Source organism: Centruroides sculpturatus, unplaced genomic scaffold (assembly GCF_000671375.1).
Source record: "Centruroides sculpturatus isolate CEXI.00-Female unplaced genomic scaffold, Cexi_2.0 scaffold1552, whole genome shotgun sequence".
In the NCBI taxonomy this organism is placed as follows: domain Eukaryota; kingdom Metazoa; phylum Arthropoda; class Arachnida; order Scorpiones; family Buthidae; genus Centruroides; species Centruroides sculpturatus.
The window spans coordinates 79561-96250 of NW_019385930.1; the positions used below are offsets into that span (position 1 = coordinate 79561).

Below are 16690 nucleotides of genomic sequence, written 5' to 3' on the forward strand. Positions count from 1 at the left end.
CGGAATGCTGGGAAGAGTTTGTGTTTCTTAAAGATTGTAAACGCGATGGTGTCAGTGAGAAAGATGTGTCTTCTTCTGTGTCTACGACGGAAAAAAATGTGTCGTCTGAGATACCTTCTGCTGTTCCTATTGTACACTCTAGTCATCAGAAACCCTACTGAAGAGGCCTTGACAGGCGAAATGCATTTGGGGTGAAGTATATATTTATATAGAAATAAAATTATATTTTCTTTGTTAACCTGTTTACCTTTTTTAATTTTTTATACCAGTCTACGGACTCGGGACTTATTAAGCCTCCAAAGGTCAGAAACGAATGGAAAACTAGTAGTTTTCCGTGTACTAAAGATTAGTACAGTACGGTAATAATAATAAAAAAATAGATTATCTGACTCCATCGATTCTTTTTAGAATATTTTTATATAAATATTATTATTATTATGTGTATCATAATTTTTTAACTATCTTGGATAAATGTCATAATATAAAATATAAGTAAAGCCAGTATATCTAATATTTTATAGAATTATGATTAATGTAAATCAGGGGGTGTCCAACCTTTTTGTTTCTCTGGGCCATATTAGAAGTAGTCATGGAGTTTTGGGCCACAAGTACAGTGGAACCCCGGTTAACGAACTTAATTCATTCCACGACTCCGTTCGTTAACTGAAGCAATTTTTCCCATAGAAATTAATGCAAATGCAATTAATCTGTTCTAGTGTCCGAAATTTTTGTGATTTTATTTGCAATATACAGTAATTTTCTTTGATAAAAATGTATGAAAACATAGTATCTATCATTACAGCAACAAACATGTAAACTTTGTTTAATAAAATAGCACTGTACATATCTTTGTTTGTTGTAGTTGATGGCAGAAAAGTGGAGATATACGAACCTTAATGCCTTTTAGAAGGGGAATCCCCTCCAAAAAAATAACGGGTAGCACTTCATCGAAAGATTCTTTGAGTCGAAGTCTCTTTTGGTAAAAAAAACCCCATCAGTGGCTAAGTGGTCTTCGTACCTCGAACACGGGGAGTTCGTTCGTGGGTTATCACCTCGCTCAGACGGGCTGGCCACGTGGAGTTTTCTGGGTTTACTCCACGTCTGTAACGCCTAAATAGGGGCCAGTTTCCCTTAAAAACACCTGCCAGAAGGCATTCCCCCTAGACAGATTGCCCAAGTGTTGCGTTACCATAACTTAACAAACTCTTTCCATAAGGAACAAGAAATTGGTCTAAAGTTGATTGTCTTACTCTTTTAATCAAAATTTTTCTCAAATGCGATAGTGCATTGTCGTTTATATTGCGTTATAATTTTCTATTGCCACTATGACTTTTTCTTTCTTGGATGCCATATTGATTAAATATATGAATCAGAAAACTGAAAAAAGAAGTATAGCACAAACACTCGGAAAAGCAATGCTTAACTCATGCATGCCTAACACCAACTAAAATTTGACACAAAATACCATTACGTTCGTTATCTGAGACAAAATTTTTGCAAAATAAAAGTTTGTTACCGATTTGGTCGTTAACCAGGACGTTCGTTAACCGGGGTTCCACTGTATATATAATATACTTTTGGCCAATCCTTAAATATACAAGTACAATAAGACCCTGATTAACGCTGCCTCACTTAATGCTGATTCGATATAATGCCATCTGCTCGAAGCCCGAAAAAAAGCTCAAAATTTATGCCAATTTAAATTATCGTGGCATTTTATTCATTCATACATAATACAATTATTTATGAACATGAACTAATCAGCAAAAGATGGCAAAAAGGTATACTTTCTTTAACTCTATGTTTGTTTGGTGCAATTTTGGAAAAAATATAACATCAAGGATGCCATAGGCAATATAGGCTTTGCTTGGCAAGAATTAACTGATAAATGCACAAATGAGGTATGGAAGAAGTTATGGCTGGATATATCCAAGAATTCTCAATGAGAAGAGCCTATCGCTGTATTTTTAGGTTGATCAAACTCAATCTAATCGATACAGCAGGACTAGGAGATGTAGACTAACAGGATATTGAGGAGTTACCACAGGTTTCTGGTGAGAGTCTTATTAACGATGACCTTCAAGAACTGGCACAACAAGGAATCCGTGTAGAACTGGAAAATAGTGATTCTGAAAACAAAAAACTCAAAAAATTTCTCTACAGATTTCCTTAGTAAAAGTTTGGTAACAATAATCAAAATCATTGATCAAATTGTAGCAAATGATCCAGATTTTCAAAGGAGTGCAGAAGCAAGACAAGGCATTTTGGATATGATTTCTTGCTATCAACATTTGCTTAAGGAAAGAAAAAAACGCGACAAATAAAAGTACACAACTTTATCATGAAAAAACAAGAATTTCAGAAAAGTCAGGACCTTTGTGACAAAAATGAACTATTAATATAGAAAAAATGAACTAATTAATATATTATTATACATTTCTGTGTGCACATGTTTGTGTTATTTAACATATATTATTATACAAATTAATATAAAAATAACTTAAAGTAAAATTTTTTTATTTTTGGTTGCGTGTTCCCCTATCCCTATTTACTCTATGTTAAAATAACCTCTTTTAATGCTGTTTTGTTTAGCGCTTTGTCATCTAGGAACCCATCCCCCGTGTTAAGCGGGGTCTTTCTGTATATTTAAGGATTAACATGTCTAGATTATAGTACTAAGTATTAAAACTTTATCACGAAAAAGGATATTTAAAAAAAAAAACATCTACAGATACACTTTTAACTTTTTACTTAAAAATAGATATAATCATTTATTATAAAGGAGACAAACAAAAATTTATTTGAAAAACACAAATATTTGTTTTATTTGAATCTCTAATTAATAATAAATGATGAAACACCATTTTTAAAGTGCATTTTTATTCAATTAATATATTTATAAATAATATGTAGCCCAAAAAGTAGCCAATGTGCCAAATGACATTTTTTATGCCAAACTAAAAAACAGGTTGCCAAATTTGATGCAATGTAGCCAAATCTTGCAATGCTGGAAGAATACTAAATGAAGTGAGGAAGGTTGGAAAATTAAGTGTCAATATTTGCATAATAGAAGGTCTATTTAACCTTTCTCACTACTTTTTATCTTTTGGCCTTTCTCTCCTTTCCCCGAATTTGGGTCTATAATCCTTTGTCACAACTCCAGCTTTATTTAGTATTCCTCATTCACACATTTCCAAGTATTCAAAAATATGTCCTTTCTACTCAAAAATAAAATATGTATAAAGGTTTATGGCTTTGTGAAACTTCTTTTTTGAGTTTATGCCATTAAAATAAATAAATAAATAAAATTTAAAAATTTGTCGGTTTTGTTTAGATGTTTATTGGGCCGCATTGGAACTTGCCTCGGGCCGCGGGTTGGACACCCCCGATGTAAATCATTCTTTTATTAGGAAGAAAAAAGAGATAAGGCTACTGTAAACTATAATGTATGAAAATAATTTGAATATTATAAAATATTATATTGAATGTTATGTTAAATAGCAACTTCTTAAAGATTGTAAGTAGGAGGAATATATTTTTACTTTATAACATTTTAATAAATTTTAAATTAATTTTTACATCAGTAAAATTAAAGGAACTGAAGAGGGAAAAATGCCCAAAATGCATATTCCTATATGAAAGAGTACCTCTTGTTGAATGTGGATTCTGAAAAACTATTACATGAGTTTCATTGAATATACAATCTGACATCTTTTAAATCTTAATAAATTCTTCATAGAAAAATCTGATTTAAAAAATCTTTATACCTTTATAATTAATACTTTTATACCTTTATAATTAATTATTTTATACAATAACTTTTTATATTTTCGTAATTATAACTTTAAATTTAAATAATTTCAAGATAATTATTTTAATGTTTTATTTGATATAAAAAAATATTGAAATTAATATAAAAAACAACCTTTTTCATAGATTCTTCACACCATTCATCCATCCACTGAACACTGCAACATTTATACAAAGAAGGATTTCCTTCACAATGTAAATGAAAATCAGAACTGGTAAAATCCATTACTAAAACAATATGAAGATTTTTTTTAACTTCTGAAAAATATTAAAAAAATTTTTAAATTATTAATATTTTCTGTGTAATTTAAAATTATTTTAAAAGTACTTTTTAATATAAATGAAATTTTTAAGTAGCGTTAAAGATTTTTTATATTGTATAAAATAAATTTAAGAATCTGAACTTTTAAAGTTTTTGAATTTTTGTAATTTTTACATAATTTTATAAATAATATTAGTTAAGGTAATTTGTTAATAAGTATTATTCAAAAATTAAATTTTATATCTTATTCTTAAATAAAAACAGATTGATTGCATAAGTTATTAAAATATAATATTGAAATTAAAACCTCATCCTGCTTTAATTAATGTAATACATTTTTATAAAGCTATTCAGACATATTATATAAATGAAGTTTTAGTTTAGAAAATTTAAATGGCAAATGGAAATTATGATTCAGATGGATTATATAAAATAAATATGATTTATTGTTACTGAAACATCATTGTCTACAATTAATTATAAAACAAAAAATAAAATCAATATTTTATTGATACCCAAATTTAATGAAATATTTTAAAATACTAATTTATATTTTCTATAATTAAAAAAATTTCAGTAAGGCTACAAGAATTTTCAATAATTATAATTATTATTGACATATTTTATTTTTTTGTATTGTGATCAAATTTTCAAAATCTTAATTTTTCTTGAAGCTATACATAATATAAAAATATAGATCAGTGGGGCAAAAATTATGGCCCTAGGCCAAATCTGGCATGTCGCACACGATAATCTGGCCAACAAACAAATTTAACCAGATAAACATGTATTATGATATAAGCCTACTTTTTGCATATATAGAATGTATAAAATATTTATGGCCTATCTACCAACAAATTATATGCCATTTAGCCCATCAATTGAAAAGTTTTGTCACTACTAGTAAGCCTATAGATGGATGACTAAACAAGAACTTAACAAGCTCAGCTTATTGCTCTGAGGAGCTTGGGTTTGAGTTCAAGTAGAATATTCATAAATTTTCATGAGTTGTTTGACTTAAATATTTTAGGTCCTGTCTCTTGCCACCTGGTTCCCTATTGTATACTAATTGAACCCAACCAAAATGAGTATGAAAAAAGTCTCTAAATGATCCTAGACAGAATTAAAAATTATTATAATGTATCATAATTATTTATTCTTTTTAATATGTAAAAAGAATGATTTGCTTTTTTATGGAATCAAGATCAATTATTTGTGAAAAAGACAGATGATAAATCAAAATTGTATGATATGTTATGTACCAGATGATTTCAACTTATGTGCCATAAGTTTGCCACCTCCGCACTACAATACACACTTGTCCCTAATGCTTTGCCTACAATCACATGATGCTTCTCTGCACTATATCCTGTATTGTGTGACTTACGAAAAATCCTGTATAAAATCAGTGTGTGTGTGTTTTTTTTTTTGAAGTTAATCTTTGTCAGTTTTACATAGTTTTGTTGTGTGTTCTAGAAAATTAAAATATTAAATATTATACAGATATTTAAAATTCTTATTTTTATATATACACTAGCTTCAAGGACCCACTTCGCTGGATTTTTATTTGTGGGCAAAAAGTAACGATAGGGAAGATTAAGATAATTACGTTATAGCCAATCTTACCCGTTTTCACAGAATGCAAGAATTAGGTCCCCCGTTTCCAGACTAATTAGAGACCTGGTCCCGATTCTATTTCTGAACGTCTCCTGTTCACGTCCAGTCAAACGAACTATTTTNAAAAAAATCGAACAAAACATTCGAAATAGAAAGCCACTTTCAACTACTTTTAGCCTCATATCTCCCGCACCCTTATAGCTATCGAGACGCAACCACCCCTATGCACAAATGGAGACTTGGGGCTACTACCACATACAAACACCATTCACGTGCGATGTGTAGTTTTGGCAAAAAAGTGAGATATAGGGACATACATGTTCATTTTTATATATATATATAGATATATATAGATAATAATAATATAGTTAATAAAAAATAACTATACAAAGATGGTTCATCTGTAATGTGTAGTTTTGGCAAAAAAGTGAAATATAGGGACATACACATCCATTTTTATATATATATATAGATATATATAGATATATTAAAATGAAGTATACAACAGCATATACAGTAATTATAACAACAGGTTTTTGTCCATTTGTATATTGAACAATCAGTGCTGGTAAGTGTTAGTGTGCCAAAATTGTTAATTTGATAGAACATGGACTGAGGTTTTGGACCATGAGTTCTGTCTGCATTATGTTGGGTTCCAAATATACTCTATAAAATCTTCAAAATATACAATAGACCTCCTATAACATGGGTTCATATAATGCGGATTCGTTTATCGCGGTGAAAAAATTGTGACCGTATTCGTATAAAGACGCTAACAGAGACTCGTAAAATGCAGTAAAACGTCATTGCCGACTTGTGTCGTGACAGGATTGGTCGAATCTGGACCAATAGTGGACAAGGAGCCAAATTACTTACACGCTACGGAGAGTTTAGGCGGGTAAGTTGAGTTTACTATCGTCTGTACAGTATATAAATTAGGTACTGTAAGTCTAATACAGTACTGTAATTTTATACATTTCTTATGAAAAAAAACATTTCTTATTCAACGGCCATAAAAATTATTTCTATTAATGATGTGTCCAAAGTTCAACAAATTTTTCACAGAAAAATAACTTATCAGAAATCGCGGCCACCGTTTGGTGTGCTGCTCTGTGACGAAAACAAGATTAAGCAATGGCAACATCAAACGGTGCACACTCAGTAAGTAATCCTACAATTTTTTGTTTATAGCACAGTTTATACGAATTATTCCCAAAAAATTATATGTGTTTTGGAAATGTTGAGTCAAATTAGTCTAGAATCGATTAATTTTATGGAAGAAACCATTCAAACAGCCATAGTCCCTAAACTGCACATGTGCTGGGCTATGATTGGCTCATGTATTTAAGGATTCCTACAACGCAAAATTCTTATAAAGCAGAATGTATCTACCACGTTATAGGCAGTTGACTGTACTGTATTTACTATGCTGTATATAAAATGCCTACTGAAGTAAATTGAACAACTTTTTCATTTATATTCATTTTTGTAATGCATTTAAATGAAAAATTGTTCAATCTACTTTCAATAATAGTTATTCTATATGAATTCTGTTTTTGTAATACTAATTAAGATACAGTCGACCCCCCTGTAACACTGTTGATAATTCCGTTTTATATGAATTCCATGTTGTACAAGTCACTTAGATTTTACAAATATGTGGGCTGGGCTGTGAACGGCTCATGTATTTGTAAAATCTAAGTGACTCGTACAATATGGAATTCATATAAAACAAAATCAACAACAGTGTTATAGAGGGATCGACTGTATATTATTGATAATTTAATTGATATTAACAAATAAATATTTGAAATTGATAATCATTAATTAAGTCTATAAAAATCTTATTAAAAATTTAGATTTATTAAAATAAACGTCCAAATTTTAAAATTTAATTTTGTTTATTATTATTCTGAACTAATTAACTGTTGAAACTAAATAAATAAATTATTGTAATATTTTAATTGTGTTAATTAACATGATAATAAATAAATAAATAAAAATGAAATTTAAAATTCTACTTTTTTAAACAATTTAGTAAATTATTAATTACTAAAAGAAAAATAATCCAAAAGAGATCCACGCCATCCTTCTTCTGATGCTTGATTACGCAATGGATTCATTAGTGATTCAAATTCTTCTGAATTATATAGACCAGGTATTTCACCTGATGCCAATAAACTATTAATCATTTCAAGAAATTCTGATTTTAATAACTGATAGTCTTCAATTAATAGAACAGTTTGTTGATTTTCTATAGCAGAACTTTGCATTAACTGAAAATAGAATTTTAAATTTATGTAAAATAAATTCAGCTTAAATTTATTTCTTTAAAACTAAAATTTTTATTTTAAATTTATTCATGTAAAGTTATTTGAAAAATCAACATTATTTTGTTTAGATATGTGTAATTAGTAGTTACAAAAATAATTCAAATTTTTTATTATTAACAAATCTAATTATCAAGTTTACCTAAATTTTAAAAATTAATTTAATGAGGTAAAATATAATAAAAAATAGAACGAGACTCTTTTCTGTTAATAATAAATAAAACATGATGATAAAGTTTTATTTAATCTGAAAAAATAATAAAGATAGTCGGTTTGAATACTTTTATAATCAAAGATATTTACTCAACCATTTAGTTACACTTTCTATCAAAATTATTCTATTTAGAATTCTAAAAGAAATTGCAATATTTAGAAAGAATTAAATTTATCAATAACATATATTCTCTATACACAATCATTATCTATATATATAAAAATGAATGTATGTGTGTCTGTCCTTCATGCATTACCACACCGTTTATCCGATTGCCATGAAACTTTGGGAAGTTGTTTAATATACTCCCGCGAAGGTTTGTGGCATAGTACGATTGCCATGAAACTTTGGAAAGTTTTTAAATTTTTTAATACACTCCCACAAAAAGTACATTTATCCTACGATAGATGGCACGCGTTTACACGAGCATTCGAGTAGTGTGTTCGATCGATTTCAAATTGTGAAGATCATTTCCCCCTTTCAAAAAATATCTCTATATATGCATTTGTTATTTACGATATTTGTAATAATTTTTGTTTAATCACTTTATTTCAACTTTTTTTTGCTAATTATGTATTCGCTCGAACTTCGTTAAAACCTTAACTGTACCCCGAACAACAACCGAAGTTGTAGGAAGAAATTCACGTATTTTACCGATCTAGGTATCCCCCCTTTTCCAAATTTTAATATCGATTCAAAATAATTTAAAAAGACAAATTACAATAAAACGGTTTATTATCCAACTATCAGAAATTTCACAACGTGCCAAGGAAGAGACGAAGGAGCAATTAAATAATTAAAATTATAAAGGATTAAAAAATATATATATAAAATTGGGAAATATCGCGCTTCTGACAATCGCTGCAAGTGTATGGGCTAAATTTGGAGAAACAGTGCTTCTGGCATGGAGAACTGTATGTGGCCGGCTCACGCGTCAGAAATTCTTCTGATTTATTCGTGTACGCACCAGACAGAAAAACAAAAAATATCGTATATCCACAAGCACTCCAATAAATAGAATTGAAACGACACTTTGAAATGTTTTCCCGATGAAAATCAATAATAATAATAAGTTTCAACAAAAATGATAAAATGTAAATTGAATTTTATCATAATGAGTTTGCTTGAATTTCCTTTCTTCTGAGATCGCAGCAATGCGCGATGGGTAAGCTAGTATAATTATATAATGATTGTGTATGGATATTAACTGAAAATAGAATTTATATTAGTTATATGAATATTGATATTACTGTTTACATACACAATCATTATATAAACTGTTACTGAAGAGATTCAGTAACAGTTTATATAATGATTGTGTATGTAAACAGTAATATCAATATTCCTCATATAACATAATAGTTAGGTTCCAAAAAAATGCTGTTATGCAAATCCATGCTATATGAAACAAAGGACTAATACAAACCATGGGGTTAGGTTCCGAAAGTTAACAAAGCATACTATTTTTTATATTACTAAGAGAAATATATTTATTATAGCAATTAATAATTTATTTTCAATCAATAATTAATTAACAATCACAATTAAAAGTACTGTATTACACACTAATATTAATTTTAGTTAAATGAGAGCATTTTGTTTTTACAAAGTATTGTCATCTTCTGAGCTTTTTCTGTTGCTTTCAATCAAAAATATCAGCAATATAGTAATATCTTCATTTTTTTTATTTTTACCATAAAAATTTTTTATGTATGACAAAATAAAAATGTTATTAATCAAAAATTTGTTCTGATAGACTGTGTTTGTTCAATTAAGGACTGAGAAATTTTTTCCAGAATTTGTGTTCAAATACTGAATTGTTCGAGTATCAAGATGCCAGTGTATTTCGTTCATCATTTTTATGAACAATTACTTACCTATGATTAAAAAAAGGTTAATAACACTTACCTAAAAATGTTTAAATAAACTTTACTAAATACAAAGATTAATCTATAAAAACAAAACACAGTGACAATCTTAAATGCTAAAATCTGAAAGCAACAATAACACCTGGTTGACAGGAAAGCTAGGACAAAGAAGTAAAAAATTGCACTATCAGTTTTCATTAAATCTATTGAAAGGCACAAAATTGAAAATTTCAATATTCTAAAATCAGTAAGCAAATTTGAGATAACATGCATTTTTTGCATGTTTACTTGAATAAAATACTTTGTTAACTTTGCATATTTACTTGAATAAAAAAATACTGAATAAAAGAGTTTGCACTTAAAAATAGTGAAATTTTATATGGAGGATTTCCCAAATTCTCAAATCTTAGAGTGAAACAGGAAATAGTGTTGTATGGGGGATTTTGCCAATTTTCAAATCATGTTAGAGTGAAACTGTGTTGTAGAAGTGTCAAATTATATGAGGAATACCTGTATTTGTTTATTTTTATTTTGGTTTGTTTATTGTATTTTCATCACTTCTTGTAACTTTTGTTTTTAACTTATTATGTTTCTTTATTACATTTAAAATATTTGCACTTTTTTCATATCAAAATTGATATGATACATTAAGATTTAAAAAAATTTTTGAATTTCAGAACAACAGATGTTCAACAGTTTCTATTTGATTCTGTTTTCAATGTAAAAGATGAAATCTAAGTGCTTAAAAAACATTAATCTGAAATAAGTTTTGAAATTCCTTTAATTGATTTTGTTTAATAAAGAAATCAATATTACATTTATCAGTTTATTGATAAATTTATTATTATTAGAAAACTAACAGTAGATTTCCCTATAATGGCAATTCAATCCTTACTTTTTTTATGTATCTTGTGAGGCCCCGGAAATAGCCCCCCGAAAAAAGGAAAGATATGTAAAAATTTGTTAAGTTAAACCTCAAGATAAAAAATTATATAAGTGTCAAATTGACGACACAGAACTTTTATGTCAATGTTCATAAAGAGTAAAGGGAAAAACAAAATTTTAGAAATAGAAAAAAAATTTAAAATTTAAAAGTTAATATGCAGTTTTGAAAGCAAAATGAAACTTGAAAAATATCAGGATGAGTGTGGGTGTCATAGTCATCGATAAAACGTGATCAGAGTCTAAAGAAAGGTGTCGAATAGACCATCTTTAGCCGACCTTTCTCACACCCTAAACGGAGCTCCATTGACACCTGGAGACAGGTGGGAGGCGAGAAGAAAAAGGTTTAACCAATTAGCAATGATTCAATCCTGAGAAAATGATAAAACTCCGACTTTAAGGACAAATAGGAGCTTTCACTAGACTACCTGTTGTGTTTGTTTGCCTCCCGTTATCGTGCTTCCTTTCATCTTTCGTGTACTGTTACTTCAGATCTCAAACTTTTCACTCAATGCTGTCACGGGGCCCCTCCAGTGTAGTCCAGATTGACTCCAAAAACAACTTCCAAAGCCAACCCAAAGTTCTGAACTTAAGGACCTTTGCTAAAAAAATATGTAAGCATTTTTTTTGACAAGAATAAATTGTCTTTTGCTGCCTCTTAAAACCACCACCCACATATGCGTAGACCTTAGAGCTATCCTGATGGTAGGGAATAAAATCCTCCCCAATTGGCGTTCTTACAATCTCCTACTGAAAAATTTACCATTTTACATTTTCATTTGTATATCACATCATAATAGCATACATGTCATATAAATACGTTTCATACAAATATCATTCATATATACAAATACATTATTGATGTGAAATGTGAGATTAGTCTTTATTCTCTGTTACAAATATGTGTTTTTTAAGATAAACGACTTCTAACAACTTAACACTGTGTTGAATAATAACAATCCACGAAAAACCTTTTTACAAGTGTTATGTCACTAATAAATTCCACAAGTACTTTCGACCTCCACCGAGGTCTGCTTCAGGTGGTGACTGGCTGTGTTTCGACCCGACTGTCGTAACGATGTTGCCAACAATGTAAATAAATAAATGTGCGCGTTGGGTTTCACCCCTCCGACCGACACTGTTTGAATTCCTCGAACAAATACTTCCACGCCTGTGCAAGCATTTTCCCATCCTTGTAGTTGATGCAGTTGCCCCCCCTGATAGCTTTATGAATCTCCCAGGCTTCCAGGTGACGGATGTGATCTGCACGGAACGCTTGTCTGATAAGTCTGGTGTTCCGGAAGTCCACCCTTATTTCCGGGTCAGTGACGTAGGTGGATAAGGCGGTGGTGTGTCTTTTATGTTTAATATCATCTTGGTGTTCACGTATTCGTTTCTGTGTTGACTGGATAGTGGAGCCAATATAAACTAAGTCCCTATTGAATCTGTCGTCCCTGATGGGAATGGAGTAAACACCTGGGGCCCTGGTGAGATCCATCGCGTCTTTGGTGTTGCGCAGCAGGTCGTAAAGCTAGCCAGTTCTTAAGTATGCGATTTTAATGCGGCTGTTGCTAGCAATCTCCCTATATAGGGGGTCTAAATGCTGGTTGAACTGGATGACGGCGCATCTAGCGTTCCTATCTGGTTGACAGTTGTCATCCGGCGATGGTAGGGGGCAGTCCCATCAGGGATGACAGATTCAATAGGGACTTAGTTTATATTGGCTCCACCATCCGGTCAACACAGAAACGAATACGTGAACACCAAGCTGATATTAAACATAAAAGACACACCACCGCCTTATCCACCTACGTCACTGACCTGGAAATAAGGGCAGACTTCCGGAACACCAGACTTATCAGACAAGCGTTCCGCGCGGATCACATCCGTCACCTGGAGGCCTGGGAGATTCATAAAGCTATCGGGGGGGGGAAACTGCATCAACTACAAGGATGGGGAAACGCTTGCACAGGCATGGAAGTATTTGTTCGAGGAATTCGAACAGTGTCGGTCGGAGGGGTGAAACCCGACGCGCACATTTATTTATTTACATTGTTGGCAACATTGTTACGACGGTCGGGTCGAAACACGGCAAGTCACCACCTGAAGCAGACCTCAGTGGAGGTCGAAAGTACTTGTGGAATTTACTAGTGACATAACACTCGTAAAAAGGTTTTTCGTGGATTGTTATTATGTGTTTTTTTTATTAACAAGGAAATTTAACAATTTAACAAGGAAAATCCAATAAAAAACACAGATATGTGTTTTTTTATTGGATTTTCCTTGTTAAATTGGGGATAGTTATCACCAGTCCTAATGGACTTTACTGTAACAGAGAGTAAAGACTAATGTCACATTTCACATCAATAATGAATAATCAATAAAACAAATACAAAAATCAAAAATACAAAATAGCAAAGTAAAATATACAAAAAATAAAATTACAATAAAAATTTACAAATATAAAAAATTTGTAGAATGAATTTCAAAATATTCTAAAATAAGGTGTAAAAGAATAAAAATATATTTAAAAGGTAAACTTGAAAAAGAAGATGGAATATGAAAAAAAGGATAGGAATATTTAAAATAGAAAAAATCTTATGTTTGATATAATTGATTGTGCTTTGCAATGACATTAAATAAAAGACAACTTACTGTAAATTAAATTTGTATTGTAAATCTGAACCAAGGTGAGAAGACAACAAAAAAAATATATCTGAATGAAGATCAAGTGTGACATACTGTACATTTTTAACTTGTGCTAATTTGATAATTGCTACATAGATTAATTATTATTCCAGATATAGTTTGAATAAAAAATAAAAACAGCCATTATTATTTTCATATAACACATTTTAACATATTTTTCAATTCACTTAATAGTTTTTAAAAAAGTGTTGAGATAAAATAATATTTGACATTTGAATAAAATAAAATTTCAGTATTTTACTGTATTTCTAAAATAATGTTATCATGTTTTTCTAGCTACATATTTTTTTAACATCAACTATTCAAATTATATTGATAAATTATTACAATTGAAAAGCTAAAGTTTTTGAAAGTGTTTCAATTCTTAGTTATTACTTAATCAATAAAAAATTAATTCCAATAATATATTACATGTTCTGGCTAACATATTAATGCTATGTCTGCATATGATATTAAACACAACAAAATTTATATTTTAACACATGATATAAATAATTGTAACTTATATTCTTGTAAATGTTACTGCCAGTAATACATTATTTAATAGTTTTAAGTTTAATCTGATAGGGCCAATTGTTATTAAAATTTTTTTCACATTTTATTTATTTTATTGATAATAAAATTTTAGTATTTTGATTTATTGAATAATTTAAATGAGTTATAGCAATCAAATATTTTTTAAAATTAAGTTGCCTAATGTTAATTTATTTATTATGAATAAATTGTTTTGTAACTGTTGCACTATATGAAAAAGAAAAAAGTATAATGTCTGTATATTTCTATTGAGTATCTAATCTGAAAAAAACTAAATTAAAATATTCTTCCTCCTCCTTCTCCTTCAGCATTATTAGTCCTACTTTCTGTAAAGTCACTAGTTTTTCTTGATTTGGTTTTGTTTTGTGGTTACTTTTTGCCAATTCTCTTTTTATTTTAATCTATGCAAAATAATAAACAAATAGATAAATAATTAATAACTGAAAAGGTTAGTAATATCAATTCAGGATACAGATGCACTTAGCTGTTGATAATCATGTTAGAGAATCTGAATTTGTGACCAGACTGGGACATCAGACTCTGGATACGTAAGACAAGCATGTGATAATTCTGTGTCAACTCCAATTAGAATACTGTCAAGACTCATTGCTGCTTAACTTTGATGATCTGATGAAAACACCAGCAGATTTAAAATTAAAGCAAAAATATAATGAAAAAAAATAATTTTTTGGTGAGAAGTACAATCCATATTTTTTTGCTATAAGATCTACATTAACTTTGTTAATAGTACTTCTAATAAGGAAAGATAAAAATTTATGTTAATAATGATAAAATTCAAAAAACTGATCTTTTATGCCTCTCTTCAGAAAAATTTTTTAAAACATATTTCTATTGTTAAAATGCTATGAATTATGTAAATACATGTGATGATAAAATTTAATTAAAAAAGCCAATGGTCATAAAAATAGAAAAAATATTAGCCATTTGATTATATTTTATTATTATTAAAATAATATAATTTATGATTATGCAAATACAAGCAAAATATCTTTTATAAATTTATATATATACTAGCAGACCCCGCCATGTGTTGTTGTGTCTCAAAATGTATCTATTATAAATGTATAAAACTTCCCCCGTGGGGGGAGAATTTTTTGAAAAATTCCTTAGTGTACATTTTCTTGACGTACCCTATTAAAACGCAATCAAAAACGCAAAAAACTGCATCTGAAATAGTATAATAGAAGCCAAGTTCTTCATGGTAAACCTTAATCCTGTCCCTCTCCCCCACAGGGGGAATATCGAAAAATCCCTTTGTAGTGTATATTCTGTTGACGTACCCTATTAAAACGCAATCAAAAACGGAAAAAACCACATCTAAAATAGTATAAATAGAAGAAGAGTTCTTTACGGTAAGCCTTAATCCTGTCCATCTCCCCCGGGGGGAATCTCGACATGTATATTATATAAAAACACATGCATATTCGAATGCAACGTTGTGTCAAAATTTCAAAGGAATCGGTAGGAACAAACGAACATTACATTCTTATTTATATAGATAGATAGAAGATGATCTGCTTTAGTTCATTTTCACAGAAAAGCAAACTTAGGGCGTCATACTCGTAGCGCCATCTATTGACATAAAAGTCTTAACCTAGATTATATATTTTAATTTATATAAATGTTTAACGGAATAATAAACAGCCTATGTCCACACTGAGGTTCCATTCTAAATATTGGTGAAAGAATTTTTGAAATCGGATGAGTAGTTTTGGAGATTACCTGCTGCAAACAAACTTACAAATATTACCTCTTTATAATATTAGTATAGATATACAGGGTCTTTATAATTAAAGTTCCACTTTGAAATGCCATAAAAGGAAAACTACTGGACAAAATGTTATGAAATTTGGTGACAGTTTACAGGAAGTCATAGGATTTTATTTTCTGCAAAAAAAATAGTGCAAAAACTATCCACCAGTGGGTAATAGCACTGTATGCAATATTTTTAAAACAAAATAAGACATGAAGACATTGGTTGAAAATGCTTTTAATTGTTTCTAAAACGTGTTACAAAGCATGTTCAATGTGGCATCCACCATTTTCTGAAAGCAAGTTAAATCACATTACTGTGTTCTCAACAGTAGCTCTTAACATAGCAGGAGGAATGTTATGGACATGTCGGTGTATTGTATTTTTGAATTCCGCCAAATTGTTCATTTTCAACCAATATCTTCATGTCTTATTTTTTGTTTAACAATATTGCATACAGCACCATTCCCCACTGGTGGTGAGATTTTTAACTATTTTTTTTAGGGGGAATAAAATCCCATGACTTCCTGTAAACTATTACCAAGTTTCATAACATGTTGTCCAGTAGTTTTTCTTTTATGGCATTTCAAAGTGCAACTTTAATTATAAAGACCCTGTATGTATATATATA

At 29.7% G+C, this 16690-nt stretch overlaps 1 protein-coding gene and 1 long non-coding RNA gene across 2 annotated transcripts in view; one reads left to right on the forward strand and one right to left on the reverse strand.

Moving 5' to 3' along the window:
- The first annotated feature begins 28 nt into the window (after positions 1 to 28).
- LOC111612630 lies at positions 29 to 418 on the forward strand. Its single transcript, XR_002754644.1, has 2 exons — positions 29 to 191; positions 270 to 418. It is a non-coding gene; the product is annotated as an uncharacterized LOC111612630 (long non-coding RNA).
- Positions 419 to 2066: 1648 nt separating this feature from the next.
- The window catches only part of LOC111612635 (cytoplasmic dynein 2 heavy chain 1-like), a gene marked incomplete at its 5' end in the record, with an annotated part of 92742 nt that continues 78118 nt past the window's right edge, over positions 2067 to 16690 (reverse strand). Inside the window, 3 exons of the mRNA XM_023353873.1 lie at positions 2067 to 2129; positions 3926 to 4068; positions 7743 to 7965. Coding sequence (XP_023209641.1) covers positions 2067 to 2129; positions 3926 to 4068; positions 7743 to 7965 — 429 coding nt within the window. The remainder of the gene's footprint in view (positions 2130 to 3925; positions 4069 to 7742; positions 7966 to 16690) is intronic.